The following is a 16160-nucleotide window of genomic DNA, read 5'->3' as shown; positions in this document are numbered from 1 at the left end:
GTTTCTGCAAATGATCCCACTGGCAGCTGCAAGTCACGTGTGTACAGAAGGAAGAGGGATGATGGATCAAACAGCAGCTCTAACTGAGGATGTCAACTGTGACATACAGGAAGATCACTGATTGCCAGAAAAAAAACCTACTCACTGACTATTGATTTTAGTTATTAATGGCAGAGGAATGACATGGTAAACAGTAGCTCCATGGTTTGGGTTTTTTTTTCCTAAAGAGGGGCCCTTCTTCGCTCTTAAATATGAAATTAAGAGCAGAGCTGTGAAAACAGAATATGAAAGACTGCACTTCATTTAGAGGCAGTTACCAAGCAAATACCTACCCCCAGTCCAACATCCCCCACCCACTTAAAATAAACAATAAAGTTCAGCATCTCTGATTTAATGGGACTAGTATTTTTTAGAAATAGCTGGTTTGTAATGTCATTAGTATGAGGAAAACATAACATGCATCCTTTCATTTTGGCACAAGCTATGAAAACATTTTCAGCCAGAAATTAGTAAACAACATTTTTTTCTTCTGCTATCTCTAGGGAAAAAAAATACTAACAGGCTAATTCTGGAGCTGGATAACTCTTCCCTGCAGTTCTTGCATTGCTGTGTTTGAGCTGTGTTCTCACTGCTCTAACACTAGTTTGCCACAGCATCGATAGTTGTACAGTTGTGTTGTACTGACAAACTCCTGCAGCAAAATAATGTACTCACATTTTCAGCTCACATACCCTGAAGCCTCCAGTCTCTAGTTACATCTCTATGCTGTGTAGGAAGTTGAAATGTTAAAAAATAAAGCATTTTATGGAAAAGAAAGTCAAAACGAAGGAGATGAGAGTAACTTGTGAATGGAAGAACACCTGTAGCAGCACTCCACAAATAAATACAAGGGGAGAGAAAGAAGAAAGCTACAAGAGATAAGGACCAGTATCTACTCCTTGTGCAGTGGTGTCAGCTCATTTTTCTCACTGAGTGAGGTCATTGGCAGCTTCAGTTCCAGGAACAAGGTGATGGAAATGGAAAAAGCACAATTAGGTCATTATTGAATCCCAGACTGGTTTGGGTTGGAAGGAATCTTAAAGCTCATCCAGTTCCACCCCCTGTCATGGGCAGGGACACCTTCCACTATCCCAGGTTGGTCCTGTCCTCCTGGCCTTGGACATTTTCAGGGATGGGGCAGCCACAGCTTCTCTGGGCAATAGACTCAGCACCCTTACGGGGAAGAATTTCTTCCCAAGAATTTCTTCCCAGCTAATCCTGCTCTCTACCAGTGTGAAACCATTTCCCCTTGTCCTGTCACTCCAGGCCCTTGTCCAAAGTCCCTCTCCAACTGTCTTGTAAGTCACCTTCATCTTTTCCTCCTTCTCCTTCCTCTTCATTACTTCCAACCAATTCACATTAAATTCGCCAAGTCATATTCTTTAGAAATACTTCTAATTGCTTAGATGAAAATTCGTCAAATTCCCCTTCTGTCTTTGAGAGACACCCTAATCACTCACAACTTACCAGCAGTGCTGATTAGACCCATGTCAGACCCTGCCTCACAGAGATCAGGTTTGCAAATACTGCTTTTAGGAGACCCCAGGGCAAAACATGAGACAAGAATATCTCCTAATGTGGCCTTCCAGACCCAGGTTAGCACCACGGAAAGGGAGAGGGAGGCTTTGGTAACAATGGACACACAATTAACCTCTTGGTGTAACAACAGACCAAGCATCATTTAGTATCAGTACTTTAAATAACTTCCTTCCAAAAGTGCATCTAGTAATCACTTAAATTTATCTTTTATTTATTTTCTCTTTATTATTTAACTTCTCTTTTATTATTTCACTTCAGATGTAAAGCAGTACTTTTCCCCACTGCACTATCTCTGCAAAACCCACACCAATGCAAGCAGCTGTGGAATGTGCACAGCACCAATCCCAGGCAAAGATGTACAGAGGGAAAACAGCAAAAACATTTAATAGCAGAAACATTAAATTCCTGGGGAGTTCAAAATAAGGTCCAGAGAATTCAAAGCAAAAATCAACAGTGATTCTTCATATACTAGGGTGTACGTGCTGACCTGGAGCATGACTGTGCAAAGTGTCTGGCTGTGGGTTTTGCTCTGCTTTGTTTTCTTCACAAACATCCCTGTGTTGCAGGCATGTCAAGCTTTCTGATCAAAAACTTTCCAGAAACATGATGCCAACCAAAGGAACAAAGGCTCAGAGTAGCTTCTGGATACACCTTGGTTTAGCCAATTTTGATCATGGTCAGACATAGGAGAATGTGCCCAATCCACTGTTTTTGCCTTAACTTCCTGGGATGCTGTCAGGTATGTGACATTAGGGAGGAATATTGAGAAAGGAATAAGGAAGAAAAGGAAAAAAATAACCCATCTCACTACACTCAATAGTCAGGAAAGCTGGAGAGACCAAAACCACAATCACAGCCAGGCACAGTGTGGGGAACACTGTGTAAAACTTTCCCAGGCAGTAACCGGGTCAAACCAGGTACAGTGCACTCATTTTCTGAACACCAGTTATCATAATTAAGTAGAAGCACAATGGGAATTTCAGTTTCAACTTTGCAAAGCCCTCAGATAGTAAAAAAAGGATAAAATAAAGCTAAAATGTGTCTTTCTATCTGCTAATCTTGCAATTCTCCCATGAGATTTGAAAACTAAGCTTCCTTTTTTCCAGCTTGTGCATTATCACTGGCTTAAGAAATAATCCTGTAGTCAGAATATAAAGTATATTTTCCCTGTGGTGTGTGAGCTAGATCAAAATCTCACTCTGCCATTGGGAAATACAATAAACACAAAAAATAAAGATGATACAACTCAAAAAACAGGAAGAGCACATTAAATACCATTCTGTTTTTTTTCCTAACCGCACCTGTAATACCTGTGTCACAGTTTATTGATATATAAAATATTGATAACAAAGAATCTGAAGAGACTTAAATAATTTATATTTGTAGCCCACTTGAAGACAGTCCGCTGAGAAACAACAGATGTGGAAACTGCCGTTGTAGGTTTCATCTGAACAACCTGACTTTCAAAGTTGTTGTAAGATTCACCTTCCTTGGCAAAAAGTGAGGACACTTGCATTAGATGAGGCTGTGTTTGAGTTCTTAGAGCCTGACCCTTTGCTGACAGCCCTGATGTCAAGTAAGCCATGGATGAATTGCTGTGCCTGGCACTGAAAAGAAATCCTCCCTCTTCATTTAATTCCTTTCCCCCTCCTACTTTGCAAGGAGTACAGAAGCAGTAAAACCACTCACACCTCTCCAGAGCTGAAAGGTTTAGCCAAATCTCAGCAGATTACAGCCCCCTCCAGGATGAGTGTTACTGCTCCTGAGCAGCTGAGGTACTTCTGTGGGTGCTGAGATGCCCAAGTTAAGCAGGGCAAGCTTAAGCAGTTTAATGGTGAGTCCATTAAATGCCCAGAGCACTCAGAGCACAGGAATTGTCGCGTGGGCAGCTCAGCAGGCAGACACTGAGGTAAAAAACCCTCTCTTAAGGACAATAATCTCCTTAGCTGGTATGTCAGGAGCTGAAAAGGTACAGGTGAGCAAGCCTGTTCTGTACCACCCTTCTGCCAGGAAATCCCTGCTGCTGGCTGACACCTGGGCTCAGGAGAATCCTGTGTCCCACCCAGTGGCTCAGGAAGGGAACAAGCCCTGCAATGCTCTCCCCTTTACACCACAGCAATCGTGCACAGGGCTTTGAGGTCACAGCAGACTCACACCTCCACGTGACCACATTTGGACACCCCATAATCTGTATTTCCTGAGCAGCCAGGTGCTGATATCCCAGACCTTGCAATATAAAAATGCTTTAAATGCAAAGGATTCATTTAATGCTTTTGCAGCTTACATTTTATTATTTATAAAATGACTAATGTATGAGAAGGGAAGAACTAGGAGATGGATAGTCATGTATCATTATCAACATTTATTACCCTCTATTATTATTAATCTGTCAGTACCTGCTTCTACCAGTTAATTCCTTTGACTTTCCCCAATCTGCACCTTGTTATAATATAATGTCTCATGTCTGTAAGTACAGCATTTGAGTGCTTGAAACTGGCAGCAAGTAATTTACATTTGGGCTTTGTTAAAATGACAGTGAGCATCACTGAGGCCAAATGTAAAAGGCCAGGCTGGAGGAGATTATAGAAATTTCAAGTGGCAAGTGTCCCTCCTTTTATCTGACAGTTGTTATGAAGAGGCCATAGATCATTGTAACACACCAAATTTAAAGACAGGAGACAGAGGTAGAGCTCCACATTACACACAGGGCACCTTCCCTCTACACATGGTTTATTCCTGCTGATGGGACAGAGCTAAACTGAAACTGGAAGTGGAGAGTTCCTCTACCAGCAGCCAAGGCCATCACAACCTGCACTGCTGGATGCCCCAAAGACACTCCTCTGGCACTCCAGGCTCCAGCTGGAGTAGGAAATACACCTCCATAACTAAATCCTAGGATACTTCATTTATTATCTGTACCTCTATTTGTATGTATATCTAATCTTAGATAAGGAAGACGTATGGAATGTTTCTCTCAGGAAACACTCAATTTCAATAAAATCAAATATATTTCTACAAAATTAAGAGGAAGAAAGAACCTCAAAAGGTTTAAATCACAGCTTAAGTCTGACCTTATTCTGCACACCTTGGTGCTCAATGCTAAGACTGAAGACTTTCGTTTTAGAAATCCCATTCTCAGGAATTAACAAAGGCACAAATCACTAGTAAAAATGTACCAGTGTTAAATGTACTCACTTCCTTTATCCAGAGCAATTTAGGTGGCTGCATTTCCACAGACATGGCTCCCCCTACATAGTTCAGAACTCTGTGCTGGGTGGCATTGATGCGCTTGACTTGGCTCGCTGCACGATGGTCCATCCACATGATCACATTCCTATGGTTCTGTCCTTGGGGGAAAAACAGAAAAAAAAGTTATTTTAGCTCTGGTTTAACCCCAGATCAACACTGTAAGTTACTAGGCTCTAAACTGCTTTGCACTTTCACTTCTACACTGAAAACTCAAATTCTTTTTGTGTTAATGATTCACAGTGGGTATCCAAAAGTAAAATTTTAGCCCTCTGAGCCAACTTTAGGACATGCTGAGCACTGAGAATGCTGTCTGAAACCAGTCAGGCTTATGAGCATCCAGGAACTGTGAAACACCATGGTCTCTTGTATTTCATTCAAAGAGCCCAAACTTCCTGACAAAGTACACATATTTATTAAAACAACAAAGGAACATTTTGGTGACCAAAAACTAAAATGTGACAAGATCTGAACAATTATGTCATGAATTGAAATTAACTCAATGAGCTACAGGGATTCTCTTTCCTCTTCTATGGTTATGAGAAGAACCATCCCTAATTCCTTTCCGAAATACTGTTTCAAGGGGGGTAATTTGCTGAAATGCTTTTATTTTGGATGTGCAAGGAAAAAGCATTTGGCAAGTCTGCATCACACACAAATGAGAACAAGAAGCAAAGAACATTTTATCCAAATTAACCTCCAGAGGACCTGCCAGACAGAGAGAACAGTAATCCAGGTGACACTGCAGATTCCTCTCTGGCTAAGTACACTGCACACTCCACAGCACAGCCAATCGAGCATCATCTTGAAAACATAGTCCAAAACAAGGCAGAAGTGTGAGGCACATCAGTATTTCTAAAATTGATTGAAATACAACTCAGAACTGTGAAACTGCCTGAAACACCACCAGTGCAAGACTCTTCACACCATTACAGTATTGAGTGAATTCTTGTCTTGTTGTTTAGCACCACCACTGTGTAAACTCAAAGTTCTTGGGGATATCAGAGCACAAAAAATGAGAACTGAATTTGACTCATTAGACCCAAAATAACCCCAGACATCATTAGGCATTGAACAGATTGTAAGAGACTCTCAAACTGAAAAATAAATAATCAAATCTAAATTTAGAGAAGGACATTTTGGGGGCAAAGCTGGTTTTTTGAGAAGGATAGGAGATGACAAACACATCTGAGAATAGAAGGGGAGCATACACAGAATTATCATTATGTCTTTGTAACTGCTGATATAGCACACACCTAATCTTAAGTGGAATTCACTGGGTAAAAGAAGTGCAGCACAGGCTTTTTGTGATTCTTCTAAATCATCTACCCAAAAATTAATGAAAACTCCCCCAGATTTTTAGATAAAGGTCACAGACTGTTTCTGATGTTTAGCACTGTCCTAGACAAAGAAAGAACACTAGTATAATACAATACAGAAACTAAACTTGCCTGCAGCTCCATGACAGAGCAAGCAGTTAGACTACACTAACATTTTTAACATTCCTTTAGCCAGTGAGCAGTACAGTCTGAAGGAGAAGAAAACATGCCGAAAAGAAAAATGAGCATGGATTTCCCTACGAAGCAATTTCTCAGTGCCAAGATGAATTAATGTCATCTTAGGATGCCAAATATTTAACCAAAGTAAGTAATTCTCATCTCAGATATAATTTTGCAGTAAAATTAAAACAATAAAACCAGGGAAAAAAATCCTCTTATAAAAAAGAGTTTGTGTCATTTCCATCTCCAAGAGTCAGCCCCACCACTTGGCATTTGGAGGACAAGGAAAGTTCCCTCCCATCAGTGGTAAAACTCACACAGCAGCACCACATTTTGTGTGGAGCCATACCTTCAGAGTTGACTGCCAAAGGCTGCAACTGTTTATCCACCACAACAAGGGAACAGGTAGCATCAAACCCAAGCCCTCGGATCTGGCTGGCATCCACTGCACGGACAACTTCCTGAAAATACACGAAACACACAGGAATACAAATATATCCATGCATGTGCAAGTGCCATGTGAACTACTGAGTAAACAAAAGGAGCTACAAGTTAGCTCAAACTCTGAAATTTCCTAAATTCAGTGTTCTTTAAAACTTTGAATCAAAAGCCCATCAAATTACCAGAAATTCTTTGTGTTTCAAATCCAAATTCAGAGGTCTTTATCCACAGTCCTGGATAAAAGTAGGAAGCACAAAAATACCAGTAAAAAAAGGTAGCAGAAAACTTGCAATGTCAATTTTCTCTCTTTTCTAAAGCTCGGAGCTGAACTGGATATGAAATATGGACCAGGATTAGGACCAAGTGTTTCCATCAGTTACTTCACTGAATTCCTGCTTGTGGAAGCAACAATCTTCCAGAATTGCTTTGGTAAAATTGTGTTTGTCTTGCAATACTGAAGGGTCCCAAAACTAAAGTTGGTCAAAACCTGTAGCCTCGATAACACTTCTGCAATGCACACCTCTGTTCAGCTACCAAGAGCATGAACAGCACATTTTTTGGAAGGTTTTCAAAAAAAAAAAAACCAAACCATTGCCCCAAAATGCCTGAACCTCATGGCTTCCAGCAGCACTGGAAAAAAAAACACAACACCCTCAAGGATTAAGTGCCAAATGAGGTTGCAAGACACCTAAAATGTAGCACGGTAATAAATTGCCACTTCTCAGCAACAATAAAAATATCATTATTTTAATTAGTACTATAAGGAAAGACTTTCAGTAGACTTGCAGAGTGCCAGTCTCTTACTGGCTCTGTAGAACTGCAGTTTCTGAGACCACTTTATTGCTTAAATATAAGAGATTGCATTTACAGAGGTCCAGAGCAAGAACAAAGCCACTCAGAGAAAAATCAAATAAGCAGAGGAAGACTTGTCCTGCTTTAACGTCAAGCTGTTTTTCCCTATCACTCCTGCCACTCCCTTCTTTTCCTTCCATCCACTCACCCCCTCTGCTCCATCTCAGGGCATTTCTGCAGAGCCAAGCTCATTAATGATTGAAAAGACTGATCAATAACAAGACAATGGGTGAACAGTCCATCTGCAAATTACCAAGCGAATCATGAATATTTAAAAAGCCAACCTTAGAACATGCAGAAGGCAAGGGCTGTAGTGAGGAAGATGAAATGGCCCTGTGTGCACTGCAAGCAAGGTCTCTAATTTACCTTTACCTCCAGCATGTACAGACAGAGCCCTGGATCAGAAGGCACAAATTTTCCCCTGCAGTAAAGTCTATTTCAATCTGGTTTTATGTTTGATACTATCCACAGATATTTATTTTGGTCTTACAATACTGGAACCTCTTATAATGAGGATAAAAAGTGTTACTTTAGGGGCCATCCACAAACCAGATTTCAATTTCTCTACAATAAATACTTCTTTATGACCCCAGAGCAGCCCAAAGCAGATCTCAAGATATATGCACTGCCAGGTTCTGAGCAACCTTGACTCCTCCAAGAACTGTCTTGTGGGCATAGCATACACAACTAAACAAAGCTCACAGATGTGAGACTTGAAGACAGTGGGTAAATCCCTCTGCAGTTAACAGCACAAAATGTCTCTGATTCTATTTACAGTTGTAGCATGAGTTTTTTCACTCTGGCCCTCAAATCCTCACCAGTAAAACAGACATTTGTGAGGCTACATCAGTCTCAAGGTGCCTCTAATGGTCACAAGTTACACAGCACAAACAGACCCGAGTGGAAGTGACAGGCATGGGGACTGCAGGACCATGAACATTCAAAATCTGTAGAACCACCTGCAATACAAATCCTTCATTTTGTCCTTGCCCACCTTTGTGACAGAGCAGCAGGCAGCCCAGATGTCTGCAGAGGATTGCTCATAGTGGTCTGGCGAGGGCTCCCAGATCTGGATGGGTTGTTCTGCATGTGCCACCACCGTCCCAAACCCGTCCACCAGAGCCGCACGAACGCTGGCTGAGCCCACGTCAACTCCGACGTAGTATTTCACTGCAGTCTGCTTCTCACCCGGCATTTTTAATAAAACCTGTTGAAGGAAAAGAAAAAAAAGGGGTTAAAAGCAGATAAAATGACTGATGGAAAAAGTGCCAAGAGCTGCTGCCTCCCATCAAGCCAAACATCCCACCTGTGTTGTGATGCTGGTAATTATAAAGTAACTATGTGACAGTCAGGTACATGTTACCCAGATGAAAAAAAGAATAAATAAAGTTTCCAAGAGCTCTCTACCATCAATTCACACCGCTTTAAAGACTCAGAAAATAATTTTCTGAAAATGTGTTGAGCTGTGAGAGCATGGTGTGAAATCTCTGCCTACTCTGACATCCTACAAGAACAAAGTGAGGTTAAGTTAATTGATTTAATTATTCACAATGAGTTGCTTATTTCACTATATTAACTATTTGACATTTAATACAGTGACAAATACACTATTCCTAATTTCTCACAGCTTGTTCTTAATTAATAGTTAACATTTACATTTTAATCAAGCTGTGAGAATGCTAAGAGCTGATAGAAGTATTTGAAACATCAGACAAGTACCACGTTTAATGCTTGTATGAACCTTTTACATCCCTGAAACACATGCAACTCAGCTGACACATAGCTTCTGATATTCAGAAAATGAATGGATAAATTGGTATTTAAAACACATGGTATTTACAGAGCATTAAAATGGCTCTACTTAAAAACAGCCCACTTCTCCTAAAGAAGTGACCTGGATAATTTCTGGATATGGCATATGGGGTGGTTAGAGGGAGGAATATAGACAAAGGGGGAAAGATTTTGAAAGTCCTGATTAACCAAATATGATTATTCACATTTCAAATTAATTTTTTTCTCTTAATAATAACACTGAGTGCAGGTCAAGATCTACAGGCACAATGTATGTGTCTGCCACATCCATGGCTGGCTTGTAACCACTGCTGCTGATGGATATCACAAATCTACAATCATTGAGGGTTAGAGGCAGCAGGTGAAATAGAGAAGAAAAAAAGAAGCCCCCTATCTTGGGAAATTTTGGATAATAATTCATTAGGACAAAGTTTAATTTGCACTGAAAATGACATAAAACAATGTCATGGCTGAAGAAACCAACTGAGGCTTCCCTTCTTCCCACCCCTTAAACAGCTCATGGAAATGTGGTCAGTCTGTGGAGCTCTGTGATCACACAATCATTTTTTCCTGCTTCAGTCTGGCACTTTATGCCCAGATCCCACTGCTGGGTCCAGGGTCCATGGTTTTGTTCTTTGCTTGGCCAGCACGAGGGAGTTCTGTCCCTGGTACAGACCAATGCAGTCACCACACCGCACTCTGCTCACACCGTGCAGGGTCACCAGAGTAGCTGCACAGACCATCAGCTTCTAATACTGTCAGAAAGTAGAAAAAACTCCAAGCTACAGAGCATATTGTGGTCCTGCTGGAAATCCTGGCTGCTGCCTGCCAGCATGCTGGTTCTGCCCAGCAGATTAGGTGCAACACGCACTAATCTCGTTAAGCAAGGTCATGTGTCCAAGCGATGAGCAATCAGCTAAAAATAATGGTGTGCCATGAGTCTAACACCTAGGAATATTGGCAAGAAAGCCAGCTTTATTTTCTTGGCCCTGGCTCTGTGACCTGGTCAGAGGAACAAAAGCCAATCCCTCTGCCAGAGAGGACAACTCTGCTGCTACGGGTGATTAATACTGCATCTGTCACCTGCGGGTGACAGCACTCAGCTTCTCCCTCTTAGCCCTCAGCTGGAAAAGCAGTTTTAAGACATTCTTTCCAACATGGTATTTACTTCTTCATTTTGCAATCCACCTCCCCAAAGCTCCAAAGGCTGGCTGCAGGTGCTGCAAGTTCCTTGTGAGAAATTTTACTACAAAGGCATTGCATAATACTGTTCCTGATACTATCTCACGAATTTCCCTGTTTTTCCCCTATTTCGGCTCTGCCTTTAGCTGCTGACTCACAAAAAGTTGAGAATAAACCACAAGCTGCAAACCAGATTCTTTTTTTTTTTTTAAACACAGGCAAATCCTTCTTACTTGCTTTTCACAAAATACAAATAGCAAAAGGGGTATTTTATATCCTGCCTCCTGCTCACACACAATATTACTCCAAATTTCTCTTCCTTGTATGGCAGCCTTGATTTTAGCTCATTAATGTGTTTTTGCTACTTAGAGAACAAGCTTAGCAGATGTTAGAGAATTAAGCTCACAGTACCTCCTACTCAGCACTTGAAATTATGGCTTTGCATTGGATTCTTCCCACAAACATTTGAAACCTGGAACCCAATCTGCCCATGTAATGTTTACTTTCCTTTTTTCTCCTTACTAAGCAACCAGGATGTGCCTGTGTGAGTGACTGGGCAGGAAGCAGAGTTTGTTTGTGTGCTTGAGCAGTGCATATCAACCTTTGCACATCCATCAGTTTACTGCTGTCAGTCAGTGGGAACAGGAAAGAGTTAAGTGACAGTACAAAAGCAAGAACCCCAAACTTATTTTAATTGGTCTCTTTCTGAATAAAGCTCACCTAGATGCACAAAGCAGCACTCAATATCTCATTAAAAAAAAAGGCTAAAAGTAAATATTAATCCTTCCTCAAGAACAGCAAGCACTAAGTTACAGAGGCTGTTCAAAGTAAAGTGTCTCTGCAACAGGATCTGATCTGCTTGCAAAAACATAATTTGATGCCAAGGGTTTTTTTGGAATACCAAACACTTGCTATGCCACCTACTTATCAACCCCATCCACAAAAAGCACTGTCATCTCCCGGTCATAAATGTCAGCAATTATGGACTCTGCCCAAGGGTATTTCTTGAGAACCTAAGAACTCAGCAGAGAAGCTGATGGAAAATATTTAGCCGAAGTACAGTGATAAGAATTTTAAAGAGGAATGTTGTCATTCTATTTTGTTTCCAAAAGTTTCCTTTGGTACAAGAGGAAGCTCCAAAATCGGAGCTGAAAGAACTTTTTAATGGAGTTCAGGGGCAGCAGAAGGTCCCTGCACAAGCTTCTTGCTTTGGCATTTGTACACCAACCTTCATTGCCATGTGAAAAGAAAACTGTTGTGCAAATAAAACAGTTTGGATTTTTTTATCTGCTGGATTCTTAGCTTCTGCAGGCAATACAATCATAAGGAAAAATGAACCAGAAAAATTACTGAAATAAAATGTCCTGAAAGTCCAGTCAGACAGGTCAGTTCATCAAGCACAATACTCCTAACATGACACCAAAATATTTTATGCATGGATGATGCATGTTCATGGACTTCCAAGGGGTGGAAGGCAGTGAAGACAGTACCTTCTAAATCCCTGAACTATCTAAACTCAGGAAGCCTGGCTCCTTGCAGACAAGAAAAAAAGGCCTCTAGAACTGCAATACAGCCTTGTCTGTCCACTGCAGAATTCAAGCCTCATATTTCAACTTATTATCTGAACTTGCAAACACAAGGAGGGGGCAGAGGAAAAAAGTAAAATTAAAAGACATGTCCAGCTTGACCATGTTAATCCATGACTGTAACTGCTAAGTGAGGACAAGAAGCCAAAATTCCCTACAAGTACTAAACCAGCAATGGCCTGCAAATCACAGCAGGGACAGAATGGCTTTTCAAACAAGCATTTATGATCAAAAAGCTACAGCATATGATAAATATTTATATGGCACATTAAAGAATAGTCTGTATAAATATTATTCAAAATGTGCATGCTGGAAACCACAGACTTCCCAGTTTATCCTTATACAAATGTGTTAGTGTTCCCACATAGGCAATGAAGAAAGAAAAAGGAGGGGTGACACTCAGTTGCAAAAATATTAAGAATTTTTTAAAAAATCCTTAACATTATTTACTTTAATTTAAAAGGAATGGGTAAGTAACCAGATGAGTTTTTCATGAGCACTGTTAGACTTGTTTGTCCTACTTCACCTCACGGTTATTGAGCTGCCAGGACCTACCTTTCTGTTAAAACCACGGGGCAGGAGGGGCTGTAGTCTCACATCAACACAGGCCCAAGCTCAGCACAAACTTTCAGCAGCAGCAATTTAGACTTTATGGTGTTGTGTACTTCAACACAAGGAATTAGGAAGGACTGGCATGTCTGTTTTAAACTTTGAACTTTGGAACGCTGTGGGCTGCCCAGACCCAGTGATTGTGGATAAACTGTGTGTTTTTAGTAGTGCAGCTGTGATTTCCTATGGGTTACCAAGAAAAAGATTAACAGGATCAAATTAGGCTCCATAAGCTTTGCGTGAAAAGATCTAAACATGCTAAAGGAAAGCTGCTTTTCAACTGTAGAAAGGACATAAAGCAAAACAAGCCCTTTTGACATTATACTGGAAATTCAGCACTTTGTTGGCTTGCTAGAGTTAGGTAACCAATACAAGTGGTGGTGGTAGAGTGGCAGTATCTCCTTGAAGACAGTGAACTCCCTTTCCTCTTCCAGCTTCTGTAATTCCTGTTGGAACATGGAAAGAGAAAGAAGGCACATGTCTGTGTGGGAGAGCAGGAGCAGATGGGGAATTCTAACGCTGTGGTGAAGGGCAGTACTAATATAGAAAATATCCTTAAATGCCCAAGGGACTATGCTATAACTATCAACAAGCATTTATTTTTCAGCTACCCCACAGCAAACAAAACAAACACAAGGAACAAAAGCACTCCTCACCTCCCCTTTTCCCTACCCCAAACAGTCTTAGGAATGTGAGGACTGTGTTAACAGTAACAAAACTGGAATAAGTAAAAATGGAGCTGGGGAAAACATGCTTCTTCACTGAAAACCAAACACCTCTATATTCTTTCATCAGTTCTCTGGTACATTCTGTGAAGCCTCCTCACATCTTACAAGGAGAAACAGTTTCAAATAGTGGAAGATTTCTGTAGTAGGATCCAACCCTGACTCCACTCCTGTAAAATTTAGATTGTTCCATCCAAACCTTCCAACTCTCCCTCTAACATTGTAATGCAGTGTCAATAAATCCCAGCATGGGCAGGACTGAAAATATTCTACTATTTTCTAGTATCTCCTTTTCTCTCTATAAATAATTCACCATGTACTAATTTGCTGTAATGTCTCTCCAGATCTTTTTTCTTCCCCTTGCTTTCAGTGTCCAAGACAAAGTCATTACTTCATTGCTGCCCTCTGCCCTCTAATTCTGTCTTTTGGATTTTAAATATTTTCAGACCAAACTACTTCCACCTGCTCTGATAAAAAGCAAGGCATATTCGGGTTTATCCTGGTGTAACCAGTAAGTGGAGAACTGAAAATGACTAAATTATTCTAAAAAAACAGATCCAAAAACTATTTCTTTTCAGCCTCTACTGCCTACATAGTTCTCTCACTCAGGAACAGCAGAAGGATGTCAGCATGACCAGTGTCAGTAAATACCAAGCTCTTACACGTACAACAAAGTTGATTTTCTCAATATTCTGCTTAAGAAGAGCTTGTACTAAACAGAAGAATTTTCTGCTCTCCTTCCAGTTCCTGTCTCCAGCTCACACAGGCAGACACAGCCTGTGGTACTGATGATCAAATAGGAGCAATGGCATTCTGGCCCCTGATTAAAGAGCAGAGCATGGCTGTGCTGGGTCAGATGAAAGATCCAATTAGCCCAGGATCCTCCACAAACAGCAGAAGCCGTAAGAAAAGCATATGCCTGCCCTTTTCATCCCGCAGTACTTCCCCAGGACACCTTTCGTCCTGCTATCTATAGTAAAGGCACTTCCTGAGCCAGAAATTTTATCTTTAGGATTAGCAGACCTTGAAGGCTTTTTCCTCTCTAAATTTGTTTGTGCTCTTTCTGAATCCAGGGAAACTTTCTTAACTGCAAACCACTGTGGTAACAAGTTATAAAGTTCTGTGTAATCAATGCAAGAAAAAGACCTTCGGTTTGTTCTGAGCATGCCACCTGCTAGTTTTGTTTGATGTGTCTGAGTTCCTGAGCCAGAGGAGACATTAAGCAATTGCTGTGTATTTACTTTCTCCATGCAGTCATGATTCCATTGCATTCTGAATCACCCCAAAGGCCTCACTGCAGCTATCCACAGACCATGGGTGTTGAGCTGAACTCACAATCTGTACATGGTCAGGTAAGACAAAAAGCATTTTCCTGCCCTGAGTGCTCATGGATGTGGCAGTAACACAAGTAACACAACACAGTATGCAGTAGTTAGTACTAATAAACAGCAAGAAATAATGCCAAGGCCACATCAGGCAAGTGGAGATACTGCTCGGAGATGCTGCAGGAGGAAAACAATGTGTTGGTGTCAGCTGAGAGGTGCTGTGCTCAGGAGCACAGAACTGGCCAGGGATTCCCAGCTTCAGGCAAGTCCCAAAACACTGGCCTCACAACAGAGGGATCCAGGAGCTCCTTCCAACTACATGCTTGGAGAAGACTTGGGACTACTGCTCACCCTGGTTTTCCCTGGCTCTGCTGAGGTTGCTGCATGCCCTGATGGGCTCTGTATCAGCACAAGCCCCATGCAGAGCACACCCGGCTGCCCTGCTGCTCCCTGACCTCTAACTCTGCCACACAAAGGAAACAAGTGCAGCTCCCCCTGCTCCTGAGCTCACCTAACCCCGGGAACAGCAGGAAACAGCTGCGGAGAGAAGCTCTCAGGAAAAAGGAAGGCTGAGAAAAGGGCTATATCAGATGAGAAGACACAGCCTTCTGGGGAAAACCAACAGCTCCAATTCCCTCTGGAGCTCTCTGGGCCCTGCTGGGCCTGGGCCATCACTTCCAAAGCAGGGTCTGATCCTGCATCATCAGTGGCAACCTCCCAGCCATTATCAGGAGTTCAGGACTAAACCCTGATGCTCATGAACATCACAGGTGCACTCACGCAGCAACAGGATTTTGAACACTTGCCATAACCTCCAATTTGTCCAGCAGAGGAAATGTTGATCAGTTAATGCCAGGATACAATTTTCAGGCAGGAGAACCTAAGGAATAAGGGGGTGTATAGCAGCACCCCTTCTTTTCCCCAGCCTGGCAATGGCAGTGGACACAACCCATGCACACCACGCTCCTGAGATCCATTCCCTGCTCTGACGCTGCAGCTGCACACATCCCCAAAGGCTGTGCTAATGACCTGGCAGACAGACGTGTCCCAGATGACACTGCAGAATGCCTGAAGCCCTGAAAGAAGACACTATCTTGTTTACATTGACTGAGGGGGAAAAAATGCCATCTAATTATTACATAAATTCTGGCTGTAGCAGCTTCATGACTAGTTGAAAAGAGGTAACAGGCTCCAAAATGACTGATGGACCCAAGTGTTTGGATTCACCAGCTTATCAATCTAATGCTAAGGAAGATCTTTCATATCCCTGTGTCTCTACCACTTTAACCTACCTGTGATGGACAGAGAGAATAATCTCTGCTCTTC

At 41.6% G+C, this 16160-nt stretch overlaps 1 protein-coding gene across 14 annotated transcripts in view; it reads right to left on the bottom strand.

Annotated features, from left to right (window-relative positions):
- Positions 1-16160, bottom strand: part of FGGY (FGGY carbohydrate kinase domain containing) — a 279434-nt gene that overhangs the window by 106543 nt on the left and 156731 nt on the right. For 13 of the 14 annotated variants that reach the window (XR_015273696.1, XM_086841676.1, XM_086841677.1 and 10 more), the window contains 3 exons: positions 8611-8823; positions 6673-6784; positions 4774-4925 (listed from right to left, as the gene is read on the bottom strand). Coding sequence is in view for 13 of the 14 variants with exons in the window: in XM_086841673.1 (XP_086697799.1) it covers positions 4774-4925; positions 6673-6784; positions 8611-8823 (477 nt within the window). In the remaining variant the exon portion in view is untranslated. Of the gene's footprint in view, positions 1-4773; positions 4926-6672; positions 6785-8610; positions 8824-12730; positions 13231-16160 lie in introns of all 14 variants that reach the window. The other variant, XM_086841679.1, reaches the window with a different exon arrangement.

Source organism: Cyanistes caeruleus, chromosome 9 (assembly GCF_971803275.1).
Source record: "Cyanistes caeruleus chromosome 9, bCyaCae1.hap1.1, whole genome shotgun sequence".
NCBI classification, from domain to species: Eukaryota; Metazoa; Chordata; class Aves; order Passeriformes; family Paridae; genus Cyanistes; species Cyanistes caeruleus.
The sequence above is the reverse complement of the archived record's forward strand: the minus strand, read 5'-3'. Positions and strand labels throughout refer to the sequence as shown.